At 48.0% G+C, this 15796-nt stretch overlaps 1 protein-coding gene across 1 annotated transcript in view; it reads right to left on the bottom strand.

Moving 5' to 3' along the window:
• The window catches only part of CHRNB3 (cholinergic receptor nicotinic beta 3 subunit), a 17544-nt gene extending 4304 nt beyond the window's left edge, over positions 1-13240 (bottom strand). The window contains exons 1-3 of the mRNA XM_003801065.3: positions 13082-13240; positions 6471-6622; positions 5458-5502 (exon numbers count right to left, since the gene is read on the bottom strand). Coding sequence (XP_003801113.1) covers positions 5458-5502; positions 6471-6622; positions 13082-13136 — 252 coding nt within the window. The 5' untranslated portion in view covers positions 13137-13240. The remainder of the gene's footprint in view (positions 1-5457; positions 5503-6470; positions 6623-13081) is intronic.
• Positions 13241-15796: the final 2556 nt, after the last annotated feature.

Below are 15796 nucleotides of genomic sequence, written 5' to 3'. Positions count from 1 at the left end.
GCACTCTACCCAGGGGGACAGCTTGAGGCTCTGTCTCAAAAAAAAAATCAGGACTCGGCAGATGGAAGACTTTACTAGCTGGCAAAATGCTGAAATATGTATGAGGTCTGAAAGATGACGGAACCATCACCCAGATGAGACACTGTCTTAAACAGTATTTTTGAGACTTGATTCTTAAAAAACAAAATGCAAAAGATACTGGCTTTTAAAAATCTAGAATCTAAAGTATAAAAAAATTGCTTGATTGGCTCGGCTCCTGTAGCTCAAGCCGCTAAGGCGCCAGCCACATACACCAGAGCTGGCAGGTTTGAATCCAGCCCGGGCCTGCCAAACAATGACCACTACAACCAAAAAACAGCCGGGCGTTGTGGCAAGCGCCTGTAGTCCAGCTACTCGGGAGGCTGAGGCAAGAGAATCGCCGAAGCCCAGGAGCTGGAGATTGCTGTGAGCTGTGACGCCACGGCACTCTACCCAGGGCGAAAAAGTGAGACTCTGTCTCAAAAAAAAAACAAACTAGCTGCCTGACTTTTTGCAGAAAATTATCCTGTGAAGACTGACAGTGTGAGAGCACAATCTAATAAAGTATTCAGCATGTTTACTGGGTACTCACAGTCTTCATTTTCCCTCCTCCTCTGCCCACTTTGAAGAGCAAATATAATTTCCAATTTATGAATAATTTGTCTCCTGCTAAGGAGACTGACTGTCATCAGGGTCTGAATCTCAGGGATGCTGGAGGCGACTAACGCACAATGGCATTTTGTTTTTGTTGTTGTTTCACTTCCACTCTATTCCCTTCTTAAAACTGACAATAAAACTCACTCTTTGTATGTACAGTTCTAAATGCAAACATTTCTTTAATCACTACCACCAATAAGACACCAAAGTAGTTTGTTGCCCCCAAATTTCTCCTGGGCTTCCCCTTTATAACCAACCCACCCCAGGTTTCCAACCCCTGGAAATAGCTGATTTTTCTTTCCTATAATTTTGCCTTTTCCAGAATGTCATGTAAGTGGAAACATGCAGACCAGAGTTGACGCAGAGCCATCCTTCCCCCACCTCCCCGCCAGGGCTACAAGAGATCCAGAGCCAGTTCTTCCCCCTGAACTTGGCGTGGGAAGTGTCTCGAGGCTGCAGGGAGGCCTGGCTGAGAGTGGGGTGGCCCCAAGCACCGAGGCACAGGGGCCGCCAGCCAGACACAGGGCCCTGGGAACACGTGTAAAGCCAGCTTCCCTCCCCAGGCTTTTCAGATGATAAAAGCCGGTACATTTTCTTCTTGCTAATGCTGGTTCAGGTTAGCTGGCTCTGTCACATGCAGCTAAAAAGCTCTCATGGAGTCCTGGGAAGAATTTGGGGGGATATGCAGTGGGCAGGGCGGGTCGCAGCCAGACGAAAGGGCAGACAGCTGGGACTGTGCCCCACACTCGGGTCTGTCTTAAATATCATTGGAAAGCCCAGCTCAGGGCCACCCTCCCGCCCTCCTCACGTCCAGCTCCCCTCCCTCCAAGGGCACTTGCCAGACTTGCCCACAAAAGAGGGCCAGGATGATTAAAATTCTAGGGCTCCTGCCTTTTGCAAATTGCAGCAAACAAATCCTAGTTTTACAATTGTTCAAAAGGAACTGGGGCAAGCCCCAAGGGGAGGGATTTCTAAGTCAGAAAGATTTGTCTGGCTCACCTTATCACCCCTAGAGGAAGGGGTGCTGGGCTCTGTGCGGGTGGGGTCCATCTTTCAACAATAAGCCTAACCGCCTCCCCTGGGGCTGGCTCAGACCATACCCAAGTCAGCCTACAAGCACCCACCCTCCTGATGGCTGCTGTAAAGAAGACAGTTGTAAACAGGGGAGGGGGGTTCCCAGGAGGTGACTTTTACACCAAGACAGAGAGTGAGGGGCAGAGCTGTGGGTGGTGTGGGCCGGGGAAGGCTGGTCCCACAGGCAGGAGCGAGAGCAGGAGCTCCCTGAGTCGGGAAGCCTTCACACAGAGGACATGGAGAGGCAGAGGGGGTTCAGTGTGCGTTCCTGACCTGGGGACGTGGGACTTGAGGCAGTGCCATTTACTTTGGTGCACCCAGAACAGAAGGCACACTGGGCTAGGTCCAAGGCCCTGAGCTCCACACCAGAACTGTCAGTTCTGGCACCACTTAGACAAGTCACCAGCCTTCACCTTCAGGAGTCAGAGTCATTCCTCACTGTCTTGGTGTCCTCCTACCACAGGAATGGAGGGATCAAAGAGTTTGTCCTCCCTGAGGTGCTCACCTGACTTCCACGAGGGTGTGGGCTCACCACAGTGCTGGCGGGGCCCCATAACCGGGTGGCCGTGGGTGCAGAATTCTGCAAACTAAGGGACATTTGCAGGTGACAGTTAGCACTGGCTGACTGCAAGATCAAGAACAAATCCTTGATCCTGTTCTTTGAGGGTCTGTGGGATTTTCTGGTCACTTCCCTGTTCCCTCTGAAACCCTGGTGGCATCTGGAGATTACCCTCCTGCCTCCGTTTTCTCAGAGCAAGAGATTAGAAATAATATGCCGTGTTTGTGTAGTATGCTCCAGCCGAGCCTCTCAAAGCCCTCCACAAACATCGGCTCCTATCATAGCAGTTCCCGACTTGAGGGCCTTGTTTTTTGCAGGGAACAGAACACTGGATTTTCCAGAGCCAAATATCAAAGTTAATCTATGACTAAGAAAAAAAAATGAAAAAATACTCCAAGTTTGGGTTACTTAATTCAGGAAAGTGCAATTTCAAATCCATGTCAAATATACATATTCTCTTAAAGTTGTCCTTTTTTTTTTTTTTTTACATATTTTACCTGAACCATCACTTGTAAATGTCTTGCTACACCACAACCCAGAGCCAAATTTCACCTAAACCTAAATCATAAGACATTTTGTTTTAGTAGAAAATCCTCAAATTATTCTTACTTTAACACTAAGACAAAATGAAAATAAAAGTTATTGAGGAATTATGCTTTATTATTGCCTTGATCTGCAGCCTCTGGGACCTCCCTGAGGCCTGTAGTTATCTTAGTTTGATGTGAGATGCTTTTTTTTTTTTTTTTTTGGCTGGGGCTAGTTTTGAACCTGCCACTTCCCGCATATGGGGCTGGAACCCTATTCCTTTGAGCCATAGGTGCCGCCCTGATGTGAGATTCTTAAAACCAAACTCATGTTGATACATTTAATCTTAGAAACAGCAAAGTATACCTTTCATAGGCCCACTAAACCTATAAGTTGTTAAGGCCGAAAAGTACAATTTGTCATTAAAGATAAAAAGCTCACAAAGGCAGTGACATTTGTACAGCTTGTCACATTCATACAAATTATCTCATTTAACCTCCCAGCGGCACTGTGAGGTAGGCATTGTCTCTATTTCACAGATGAAGAGACAGAGGGTCAGAGAGGTGAAATGGCTTGCCCAAGTTTATACAAGTTGGTCTTTTGAGCCCTACTCAATTCAGGGTCCACTTGAATAAAAAATCTAAACTTGGCCTGCTTGGCTAAGGTCAGGGTGAGGCTGTAGAGAAGGAGTGAAGATAAGATGGCCTCTTACCATGAGTTCGATCCATGAACTTGAACTTGTAATTGCCATTGCAGGTTGTGGGTGAGAGTCAGACTTCCGGAGAGATCACTCAGACCTCTGGGGCTGGCCTGACCCTTCCTTAGTGACTTGCTTCTTATTTCTCCTCAAAGACCAGCTCTAGGGATCTATCCCATGAGTCCTCCTCCTACTGAACTTTCCATTGACCTTAATCAGCTGTTAGAGAAACCCCCTAGTTTAAGATGTTGACCTTGGCAGACATTCCGGCAGCTTTCTATTCCTCAGGGTCATCGTGGTGATTGGAGAGCAAACTGTGTCTCAGCTGCGGTGAGACTGGGGCCCCTTCATATCCGTATCAATTTAGTGGTGTTTATTTCCACACAACCCGGCTGAGGGCCTTACACGCTCCAGCACCCAGTAGGCTCTCAGGAAATGCTTGTTGAGTGAGTACATTTGGCATTTGTTGTCCTAGTGATTAATTATATGGTGACATCTAGGCAAAGGGTCTGACAGGGTGTCATTACTAAAAAGGTCGGTGTCCTTTTCCACTTCCTCTAAGGTGCTTGCGGTGCTGTTTCCCCGACCTTGGCTGTGACCACGTGGAATCTAGGGCCTGGGGCATTGAGTGCATCCCCTGTGGTCTCAGTGAGTCAATGTCAATATGTTTATGATTTATAAGGTTTTGATTACTCTTTAGAAGTACAAAGGAGGAAGACGAGAGTTTGCCAAATAAAATCAATAGAATAAAAATAGTGCCACACAGAGGACTTTCCCTGGATGTCAGTAGATTTGCACTTTAGAAAGGTCTTTGGTGCAGAGGATAGAAGACCGTCTAAATATATCAGAGAAATATGGAAATAGAGGGCAAGACAGGAGGATTAGGTGAAAAAAAGAAGCGTCTCAATTCTGTGTGTTCAGTTGTCCTATAAGACCCAAGTTAAACGCCTCCTCCCCTTGGAGTGTCCACCGACTCCCTCCTCCTCTCATTCACTCTCTTCGTGGTTTTTTTCTCACATTACGGTAGTTACTTTTTACATAACCAACGCCACACCCTCTCCTTGAAGGCCAGTCTGGGTCTTCCTCTTCTTTCTATTTCCAGGATCTAGCAAAGTGCCTGGCATGGAGGTAATAAGTCCTATTGAAGGTGAAGTGAATTCTACCTTCATTGCTCTCCTAAGTATCTTTCTAGACCAACTCCATGAGATGTGCCAGAGGCTGAGGAATCAAAGCCTCAGAAGACCAGGAGGAAGGAGCAGACCAGGCAGGAGCGGCTGTGGAGAGGAGACCAGGACGCCTCGGTCAGCTCCCTCCAGGCAAAGGCAGGAGAAAGATTCCGCTGCCTGAGCCTGACTCTGCTTAACAGTGTGTAACTTGGGACAAGTCACCGCAACTCACAGGCCTAAGTTTCCTCTCCCACAAAGTGGGAATAATGACAGAACTTATCGTGTGGGGTAGCTGTGAGAATTAAATGAGATTTTTGCCATTGCACTCTCAGCATATTGCCTGGGCACTTAATAAATAAATGCCCAATAAATCTTAGAAGCCTTTCTCAAGAGAAAAGAACGCCGAAGACCAGGTTGGCAGATACAAACCTTGGACCAAAATGTCCCTATCTGACTACTGGCTTCATATCCGTCCTGAGCGCACTGGATGCTTGCTTTTCTATTCTTGAGATATTTTACTAAGAAGAAGGTTTTTATTCTATTCATAAAAACATAAGTATATTCAAGTGGGGGGAAGGGAAAAAGGAGGGGGGTTGGTAAGCTCCCACCTGATGGGCACAACTGAGGGGTACATAGCACACGCCCTGGGTGAAAGCCTCAACCACAACTTGAACTTTACCTTAGATGTGCAAAGGTTGTAAACTTATCATTCGTATCCTCCTATTAATCTGAAAAAAAAAAAATAAATAAATAAAACGTACCTGTTTGAGCCACACATTGGTTGTCATCAGCTGATTCTTTTCATCCTAAGGAAACAACAAATAAGAAGGCATTGTAAAAATAAATAAATAAGAAGGCATTGCAAAAATAAATGAATAAATAAGAAGGCATTGCAAAAATAAATAAATAAGAAGGCATTGCAAAAATAAATACATAAATAAGAAGGCATTGCAAAAATAAATAAATAAATAAGAAGGCATTGCAAAAATAAATAAATAAGAAGGCATTGCAAAAATAAATACGTAAATAAGAAGGCATTGCAAAAATAAATAAATAAATAAGAAGGTATTGCAAAAATAAATAAATAAATAAGAAGGCATTGTAAGTCGAAATGCAAGGAAGTTGTGTTTTTCTGGTTTTTTGCTTTTATTAGCAAATATCTATCTGAGTCTTACTTTTGAGGCATTTGAAGCACAAAAGATTCTCAGCCTAAGACTAGCTAAGTGCCAGTTAAGGTCACTGATTTGTCCTAAGGACCCATCAGAGCAGAAATGTAAGCTCAACAGGAAAACTGGCAGAGAATGTTAAGGTCTGGGCGACTTCAGGAGACGTGACCAGTTTCTCAGGGACGGGAGGATGGCCCTTGCCCTGGGCATTGCCATCACCGCTCTGTCCCCATGCAGGTGCCCCTGCCAGTCCAGGGCAGAGTCCAGGAGGAGCCAGGATCACACTGGGTCAGGCCAGGCTCAGCCGCTCCTCTGCAGCTCCCTGGTCCTCTGCTAGGGAGCTTGGCGCTGACCATTCTAGTGACTGTATCCACCCCACAAAACGGTGCCACACCAATGGTGTCACAATGAACATATACTCCCGGTCAACTCCTTACCCTTTCCCTGGGTCATCTCACTGGCTTTGGGGGGCAGATTTTTTTTTCTTACAGCGAATTATTTTTTAAATTTAAATGTCAGACTTGAGGAAAGAAAAAAAATCTTAAGCTCACAAACAGGTTAAGGAACGCACGATGTTTTTATTAACTGATTGCAAACGGGTTACTCACCACATCTACGAGCTGAGATATTTTCAATCCAAAATATACTTTTATGGTGTCATTTGAATGCAGTACAGGGCGGACCCACTTCTGATAACCTTGGAATAAATGTCTGAGGAGGGCATCTTCATTTTCGGCTATTGATCTGAATCCTGCAGTAGCTATAAAAAAAATTGGGAGAGGTCTGAGCTGATGAGAAAGGTGTGACCACTGACTTAGCACCCAAGGTCTTAGCCCTCACCTATTCCAAATGGCCAGCTCCAGCAAAGGCAGCCATGAGTTCACAGCTGTGCCCACTCCCAGCTCCCTGCAAACACACAAGGATGCCAACAGAACCTGCACTTTACCCAAACTTCTCTCTCTCATGGGACCAGCCCATCATCAAATCACATACACCCAAAGGATCACATACAGCCCCCCCAGCCCCCACCTCCCCTGACAGTGTGGGCCCTGCTCTCCTTACAGAACCTCCTTCCTCTCCCCCACATCCCTGGTCACAATCTGTATCCGTCACGTCTCTCTTCCCCTCATGCTCTGTGACGATGGCTTGATGTCCGTGGCAGCTGGTCGTGTTCACCCACCACCTGGCCCATAGCAGGGGCTCACTGGGTGGATGGCCGGGTGATGTCCACACAGTCACACAGTCACTGGACACTGGGCAGGGGCTCCACTGCTCTCAGGCCTTCTTCCTGAGAAGATCTTTCCTGGTGATGTCATTCCTCGGTCTCAAGACTCTCCTCAGCCCCCAGCATGCGGGAGCCCGAGAAACACTCTGATTTTAAGCCTTAATCTTCTGGGTGAGGAAATGGCTCAGGAATGCAGCCTAGGAGTATGTTTTGTTTCTTTTCAATACTATACTATCAAATTGAAAACATGGAGGCCCTTTAAATACACACACACAGAATCTAGACAGACAGACATATAGACAGATAGATAAATAGACAGCCAGCCAGCCAGCCAGCCAGACAGCCAGACAGACAGACAGACAGATAGGCAGACAGACAGACAGATAGCCAGATAGACAGACAGACAGACAGACAGATAGGCAGACAGATAGACAGATAGACAGACAGACAGACAGACAGACAGATAGATCGGTGCACAGCCCCTCTGTGTATTTTCAGCATCACTAACACCCCCCGGACCTTATTCTGAACCACACACCTATCACAGAAAGTCTTCTCTTTTACACAAAGACCCACCCACATGCTGCATGATGATCACATGTGAGTCAAAGCCCCAGGTTTTTCCAGTCAAAACTCAAATATTCTCATTAGAAAGAAAAGCAGAAAAGCCCCCCTCCCCTGGTGCAGGAGGCTCCTTGCTCACGAGGGAGGGGCTGCGTGCTCTGGGTGGGCCGGCCCCTTTCTCTTCCACCCAGAGGAACACAAACCTGCAGACAGGTGACGGGGAGAGACGTAACTTCGCTTCTGTGCTTATTTATTAAAAAGTTAACCAAACTCAAACCATGACACCATGTTGGTACCGAGAGTGGAGAAGATGGCCCCACAGCGGCAGCCGGGCAGCAGTCCCCAGAGGCCCAAGCCTAGCGACCTTCCCCTGGGGTGCCGCGGCACACTGGTGTGTGGTGAGAGGATCTTAGGTGGGCCATGAAAAATTTTAAAGATTATTAATTAAATTATGTGCAAAAGAAGTTCAAGACTCAGGAAGTATATTCTTTTTTTACTCTTTTTTGATTAACATAATTTCAGTGTGCCATGGGAGTTTAATGATAGGTTCAAGTGTGTTCTGAGATTAATAAAAAAAATAAAAAAGATTGAAAAATACTGCCCGAAGGCCTTCCTGGCAATGCTCTGAGGGACCACATGCTCACGTGATCAGGCAGGGCTCCTTGGGTCCTCTCTCTCTCCTGCCCAATCTGGCCTTAACACCCTGCACAACATGCCCCAGCTCTGATTGCTTCCTGCCGTCTCCACCCTAATCACAAACTCCATATTCATTCTCTCTCTCCCTCCTCCCTCTCTCCCTGATTCTCATGCTGATTCCCGATGGTTCCTGCTCTCACCCCTTTAATAGTCCATTTTCCACAAGGCAGCTAGAATGATCTTTTAAAAACAAAAGACTGTTATGTCAGTTCCCTGCTAAACTCTCCAAATGGTGTCCCATCAAACGCAGGAAGAGACATCCTCCTGCCTCAACCCTCCCAGACCCCACCTGGTGCTACCCAGGCCACCACCCTCTCCACACCAGCGACCCCTGCCCCAGCCCCTCAAGTCTGTCTTCTCTTTTCAGAATTGCCCGGACGCTTCTAGTTAACTGAAGAAAATGAGGATGAGGTTCCTACATTTGGAAAGGAGAACTTTATTTCCCATAAAGCACTGTAGCCTGGGGGTGGCCATCCCACAAGCTGGAAAGCAGAGCCCTGGCCAGGGGCCAGGCCCACGTGTGCTTCAAGGCAGAGACAATGGGAGCAGGAATCTATGCTGAGCCAGTGGCCAAATGTGCGTATTGAACCAGCTCTGGGAGGAGTCATGAATATTTATGAAAGGAGGAACATGTGCCTGAGCAATGGAGCTTTGTGCCCATTTTTGGAGCCATGTTCAGAAAGGGGGCCCTCTGATGTCCAAAGGTGAAGCAAGGACACAAAATCCCTCTCTGCGCCTGCTCCGGAGACTGGTGAAAACCACTCCATGGTTGCTGGTCCCTTATCAGGAAAGCGTGCTGGCCTGGGTCACAAGACTGGTTCCTGGTTAGCCCTTAGGATAAAAGCCTGGTGGCCATTAGCAAAGGAGAGGGTACGATGAGGTCCGTCTGACCTTCCAACTCGCCATGGCTGAGAACTCAGCTGTAAGGTTTCTCTGGGGCCCCTTGGCCAAGAGGGGGTCCATTTGGTGAGCAGGGCCCTTAGGATTTCACGTCGGCTCAGGAAGGCTTCCATTCTGAATAGCCCTGCAGCCATTCCTTCACTTCATCCTGCCTTTGTTTGACAATATTATTCCAGGTTATGCTATTTAAAGACTCTTCCCCTTTCTATACCCCTAGGGGACTCTGTCTTCCATGAGAGCACTTAGTCACATCATATGACTTCCTGTTTACTGTCTGTCTGCCCCCCACCAGAAGGCACCCGTCACCAAGCCAGAAAAAGAGCCCTCGCCAGAACCTGAGCTTGCCAGCACCTTGATCTGGGCCTTCCGGCCTCCAGAGTGTGAGAAAATACATGTGAGCTGCTTAAGCCCCCAAGTCTGGTATCTGTTGCAGCAGCCCAAGCAGACTAATGCAAATGTTCTGACCAGAACAGACCTTGCCCCTCTGCCAAAAAACCCCAAGGGTTAATACTTTCTGCCCAATATCTTCAAATTTCCTGAATCTTTTTCCAAAACAGAAGCTGAAGTCATTGGCATTATTCGAACAGACTTAGGGCATAGTCCTGGAAATGTTCCTGGTTGGTCCTTGTAAAATAGAACTTCAGGAGAAAGGGTAAGTGCTTCTCACAGCTGACTCTTTGAGACCTCCTTAAACATTTGGTGATGTGTGATGAATGAATAACAAACAGGACTCCATCACAGGTGCCTTCTGTGGCTCAGGGGAAGGAGGCAGAGTGGCCCTGGCCCATTGCTCCAGAGGACGTAAAATCACAGATGTGTTCAGGATTCCCAGGACAAGTGTGTCTGTTTTAAGAAAAAAATGGATTCCCAATATGTTGTGTATAGAAAAGTGTTTGGAAACTGACTTACATGTTTTAAATTAGATAATGTTCTAAGGTCCGTGGCAATGACCCACCAACATGTCTAAAATTGCTCTTGGAATTCTCTGCTGGGGAAGCCTCTCTTTGAGAAGCTTGGATTTCTCAATTTCAGCATCAACAAAGGAAAAGCAAAATGCCAGTGGAGCTAAGACAGTAAAGCTGGGTGAGGCCTGAACATCACCTACGCCCTCTCCTCCCTGGCGGAGGCCCTGGGACACGAGGGGGCACCGTCCTAGGGGTGAGCGACTGCTGAGCTCCTGGGTGGTCTTCTCACCACTAGGTCAGCCCTTGTTTTACCTTTTCAGCCCATAATTTTTTTGAGTAGCAAGGGGCACCAGTGCCTGGCCATCTTCTCCACTGTGGTCTCCTTATTGCCTCATGAAAATTGTTTCGAGAACTCAATTCAGTGAACATGTATCTGCGTTTACTATTGTTTTTGTTGCCTATGTGATGTTCATATTGAATTTTCCCAAATGCTTTACTGAAGGGTGATGTTCTAAAGCCATGTCCCAGGTAGTGTGCGTTTTGGGGCAGGGGACACCAGCCGTGGTGACAGTGTTTTGCCATCCAGTGTGAACATCCTTTGTTGTAGCTGGCACCAGGAGAACAGAGGACTTTGCTGCCCCTCCTGGGGAGTGGACAGCCTGTGTTTTGCAGTGAAGGCACGTTTCTGCTTCGGAGTGGACCAAGATCTTTCACATTTCCTTGCTTTGAGTCCTGCTGTGCCCCCCCCCCCCCACACACACACACTTAGTCGGACACGACATCCTCAGAGGGTATTGGCTGCTTATTAAAGCTTTCACTTGCTCTTTTGGTTAAAGAAAAAAAAAAGAATTTTGTTGTTTTCCTCTCTCTCCCTCTTCTCCCCGCTTAACCTTTGCTTTATTTTTCTTCACCAGAATATTTCCTTTGGGGCCAGAGAGGCAATTCCTCAGGCAGAGGGAGGACCAGTGTGTACCCAAGAGCAGGTGGGAAGGATGTGCTTCGGAGACCCCCCTCCCCCGGGAGCACGGCCGAGCGCACGCCAGACTCAGGTTGGGCAAGTGCTCCAGGAGTGCACACACCACTCTTGGCTCAGAAGGCCGACTCTTTTGCCAAACTCATCACTCATCAGAGCAAGAATCCAACCAACATTTATTTAACACTGAGACGCACTAGACTGAGATTTGGAGACACGACTTCTGGTCCTGATTCCAAGCATTTAATAATAAATGCTCCCAATAAAAACAGGGAACCCGGTGATTGCTGAGGTTCCCCAGAGGCTCACACGTTCTATGCTTTTAGGATATTTGAGTTCATGAAACAGCCACAAAATGTGACCTGCACCCAAAATTTGCTGTTTCCAAGATACAAAAACAGCCAAAGTTCAAGATGAGCCATTGTTTGGGGAACAGCCCTCCCCACTCGTGGCTGCCGGTTATCCCAACAGAGGGGACAGCCGGTGGAGGTGACTGAAGCTACCGAGGGACTGGAGAGGACTGGCTGCCTCTGTCTGGGAGAGACACACGTGAGCCTCCAGTATCAGCACCAGAAAGAAATTTCCCTTTGGAACCTGAGATCTCACTTTCTGGTCTCTGTTTTCTTGATGGTGTTTCGTTTCCCGTTCTTTCCCCCCCCCCCGGCGACCCCCCCTTTTTTTTTTTTTTTTTTTTGAGACAGAGCCTCAAGCTATCCCCCTGGGCAGAGTGCCGTGGCATTACAGCTCACAGCAACCTCCAACTCCTGGGCTCAAGCGAGTCTCCTGCCTCCGCCTCCCAAGTAGCTGGGACCACAGGCACCCGCCACAACGCCCGGCTATTTTTTGGTTGCAGCCATCATTGTTGTTTGGCGGGTCCGGGCTGGGGATTCGAACCCGCCACCTCAGGTGTACGTGGCTGGCGCCTTAGCCAGTTGAGCTATAGGCGCCGAGCCGACACCCACTTTTAGTAAAAGTTTGAGTCCCTGGTCTGGGGATAGGCTGTTTTACGTGATAATGTTCAGGTTTGCCCCACAGCCCTAGGACTTTGAAACCCAGGATTTATTTCTGGACTTGAGCAAATGTCTCTCAGCGCCTCTAACTCTTACCTGAAAACCGCAATGATCAACTGTGGCAAAAACACAACCAAGAAATAAATACAAATTGCTAACGGAACGACACTTTTCTCCCCCTCTGGCTCCGGACTTCAGATGGTTTCTGATTTCAGAGGAAGAGCTTTCTGCTTGTAAAATGATTCCCAAACCCAGAAAACCAGTGGGTGCTGACGGCCACTGTCCCTGATCTCATCAGTATTATCTTCCCGTTCCCTTCCTCTTCTCTCTCTCTGCTCTTCCCTCCCTCTCTCTGTACATCTCTCTTTCATTCTCTTTCTGACTCTTTCCTTTTATTTGTCCTCTTATTAAGCATTCCTCTATTTTCATTCGAATACACAAGTGAGAGCCACACAACACACACCCATATTCACAGATATTAATATACTTTCTGTTTAATTGTGGTGCACGTACTTATTTATATAGATCTACAGAATATATCGGAAAAAATTAAACATCTACACAATGCTTTAGTAATTATTAGTAAACTGCAATATTAAAATACATATAAATTTCTGTGCCAAATATCTTTCAACAATTCTCTGAGTAACAGCCACCGCATTCCGCAGCATTTTCCGGCTTTTCTATCTTCCTACCAAGCTCATAAGGATTCAAAGGGGAAAACATGATCAATGACAAGAACAGAGACTTGGTGAGATTCACAGCTAGGATTTCTTTATCAAGAGATTGCACGGAGTTATTCATTCAGGACACATTTTAAAGGTTGCCCCAAATATATTCCAGATACCACACCTTATCATTCCAACACTGTCAGCACCTCAGTTTTGCGTCCTTGGCTAATACAGTTCTACAACTATAGTTTCAATTTAGCTTAACTCCAGCTTACCTGAGGGTGAGCAGGCAAGGAGGGTGAACAGGAGTATTAAATTTGTCAGCTTCATGATGTCAGGGAGAAGGGAAATTTCTTCCTTTGCAATCACAGAGTATCTCCGCTGGAAAGGGGGGTTCTGAAAAGAAAATACAGTGGCTCAAAGTCCCAAGTGGACCCAGAGGGCGAGGCCGGCACCTGCATGGGGGGAGCAGCCTCCAGCCCTCACCCTGGAGCAGCGGCTCTGGGAGTTCACTTCATTGATTCCCAGTCAGCTGTCAGATCCGCTGAGCCTAAAACATATCTCTGGGTCCTAACTCCTGACTTATTAATTTTCTCCCTGGCAAAGAGAAGCAGGGCAGTGGAGAGGGGACGAAGCCAGGCCACTTCTGAACGCAGAGCTGCGCAGAGCAGAACAGCTGCTTCTCATCCGTCCTTCGGGGAAGTTAGGGAAGGGCGACCCTGCTCCTCTATTACCTTTTCATCTTGGCCTGGAGCTTCAGCACAAGGAATGCGTCCCGGGGCCTGCCCTTCCCTGGCTCCCGTGAGTCCCCGCAGCAGCACCGCCCCTGCCCACTGGACTGCCCGGCTGGCTCCAAGCAGGGCACAGTGTGGGGGAGTTACCACTCCTTTTGTTCTCTCCTTGGGACTTGGAGTCAGCCGCTGCCATCCACTCTTTGTTTCACCTTCCTCACTGTTGATCAGATCTCATCTGCTTTAGTGCTGAGCAGCCCAGAGGGCCCTTAACATCGGACAGGTGTAAGTCAGGGTGAGAGGGCCAGGCCTGGGTGGTACCCACGTGGGGACAGAGCACTAGGGACAGGAGCTCACACAGAGGAATTCAGTTGCGGTGGTGCTGATTTAACGTCCTTAACCCTGCACTGTGTGCCACTAGCAACAGTGAGAACCAGATGGGGCTCAGTAAGGAGCCATCCTGTCCCCTCCGGGTGCCACCAATCAGTGCCCTGCCTCTGGGATCCCGCAGCCCAGGCTGCTGCCCACCTGCCGCTCACTTGTCTGGGCCACCAGCTCTCAAGAGCTGTGTCCTTCCACCCTTGCACCTCCTGGTACCCGGTGTGGTCACTACAGATGCTTGAGGATGTCTCGAGGGTGAAGGACGCGTGGAAGGCTTCACACTATCCACCTGAGTGATGCTCCCTCCGGCCTGAACTTTAACTGTGTCGGGAATAAATGGGTCAACACCAACCCAGGTGCACAGGAAGAATTACACTTATTTTCAAAAAATCAAATGAAATGAGGGCTTGCCATTCCACTGAGCGGGAGGGAATTCAGTCTGTCATCACAGGAGCTCCAGCCCCTTCCCTACGGTAGCAGAAGAATCCAAAAGGCTTTTGTGGTCCCCAAAATACAGAGCAAACCCTGTGGCTTCCAGTCTGTCCTGACAGCAGCAGGAGGATCCGTGGATGGCGTAAGGGGAGCGTAGGCCCCCAGAAGTGGCAGCGCTGACCCCCAGGACTCTGCCAAGACGAGAAGTCTCAGCGATAAGATGCTGCCTCCCTGAGCGCCCACAGAACCACAGTCCCCTGGGGACTGCACCCCCTTGGGGCCAGCAGGGTCCAGTCCTGACTGCTGGAAGGAACCCCCAGCCACTGGCCCTTGTCTAAGTCTTCGGAAATTCTCCTCTATCTCCCTTTACAGCCACCTTTCTCCCCCAAAAGACACTCACCTCCTCTCCATCCTGCTATAGAAACCTCAATCCCTGCAGTTGAAAGGGCAGCCGAGATTTCATTATTTTTTTTTTCTTCTTCTTTTTAGGTTAGTAATAATAGTTAATAGTTATAAGAGGGAAGAACAAAGAACTGAGGGAAAAGAAAAAGGCAAAGGGAGGGGGGGCAGGGGCCACAAGACACAGGCTGTGAATCAGGTAAATCAGGTGAACAGCCCTGATAAAAATAACCAATCAGAAGGTCACACAGTACTAACTCCAGCAAAGACCCCAACTACGAAAAGACAGGTAACCTATCAAAACCCTAGGCCTCCCCGATGACCAATAAGTAGGCGGACACTGGCTTCTTCCTCAGCCATCTTCCTTAGCATTTTATTGCAACCCATAATACCCTGCGAGAAAGTGTATAAAAGTTTTCCTGCCCTTTGTTTCAGGGCTATTCCCTTCTACAACCACTTTGATGGTGGGAGTGACCTGAGCATATCCCTGAAAAGAATAAAACTCCTTGGATTTCCAGGTGTGCATGGTTTCTTGGTGGCAAATCTGGTCCTTTCACAGTGAACTTGGACATAAGGCAAGCACAAGAAGAGAGGATGCCTCAAAAGGCGTCTGCTTTTGGAGTCTCTATAATCACAATGAGCCTAGCTCCCTTCTTAGAAAATGGAGGGATGGCTCGGTGCCTGGAGCTCAGTAGCTAGGGTGCCTGCCACATACACTGGGGCTGGCAGGTTGGAACCCGGCGCCTGGAGCTCAGCAGCTAGGCCGCCAACCACATACACTGGGGCTGGCAGGTTGGAACCCAGCCAAGGCCTGCTAAACAACGACAACCATAACAAAAAAATAGCTGAGCTTAGTGGCGGGCGCCTATAGTACCAGCTACTTGGGAGGCTGAGGCAAGAGAATCTCTTAAGCCCAGGAGTTTGAGGTTGCTGTGTGCTGTGATGCCACAGCGCTCTACCCAGGGCGACACAGTGAGACTCTCTCTAAAAAAAAAAAAGAAAGAAAATGTAGGGGAAAAATGCATAGTGAACAAAACACACTTTCAT

Source organism: Otolemur garnettii, unplaced genomic scaffold (assembly GCF_000181295.1).
Source record: "Otolemur garnettii isolate 467f Iridium unplaced genomic scaffold, OtoGar3 scaffold00197, whole genome shotgun sequence".
Taxonomy (NCBI): domain Eukaryota; kingdom Metazoa; phylum Chordata; class Mammalia; order Primates; family Galagidae; genus Otolemur; species Otolemur garnettii.
This window is presented reverse-complemented; position numbering and strand designations above follow the sequence as displayed.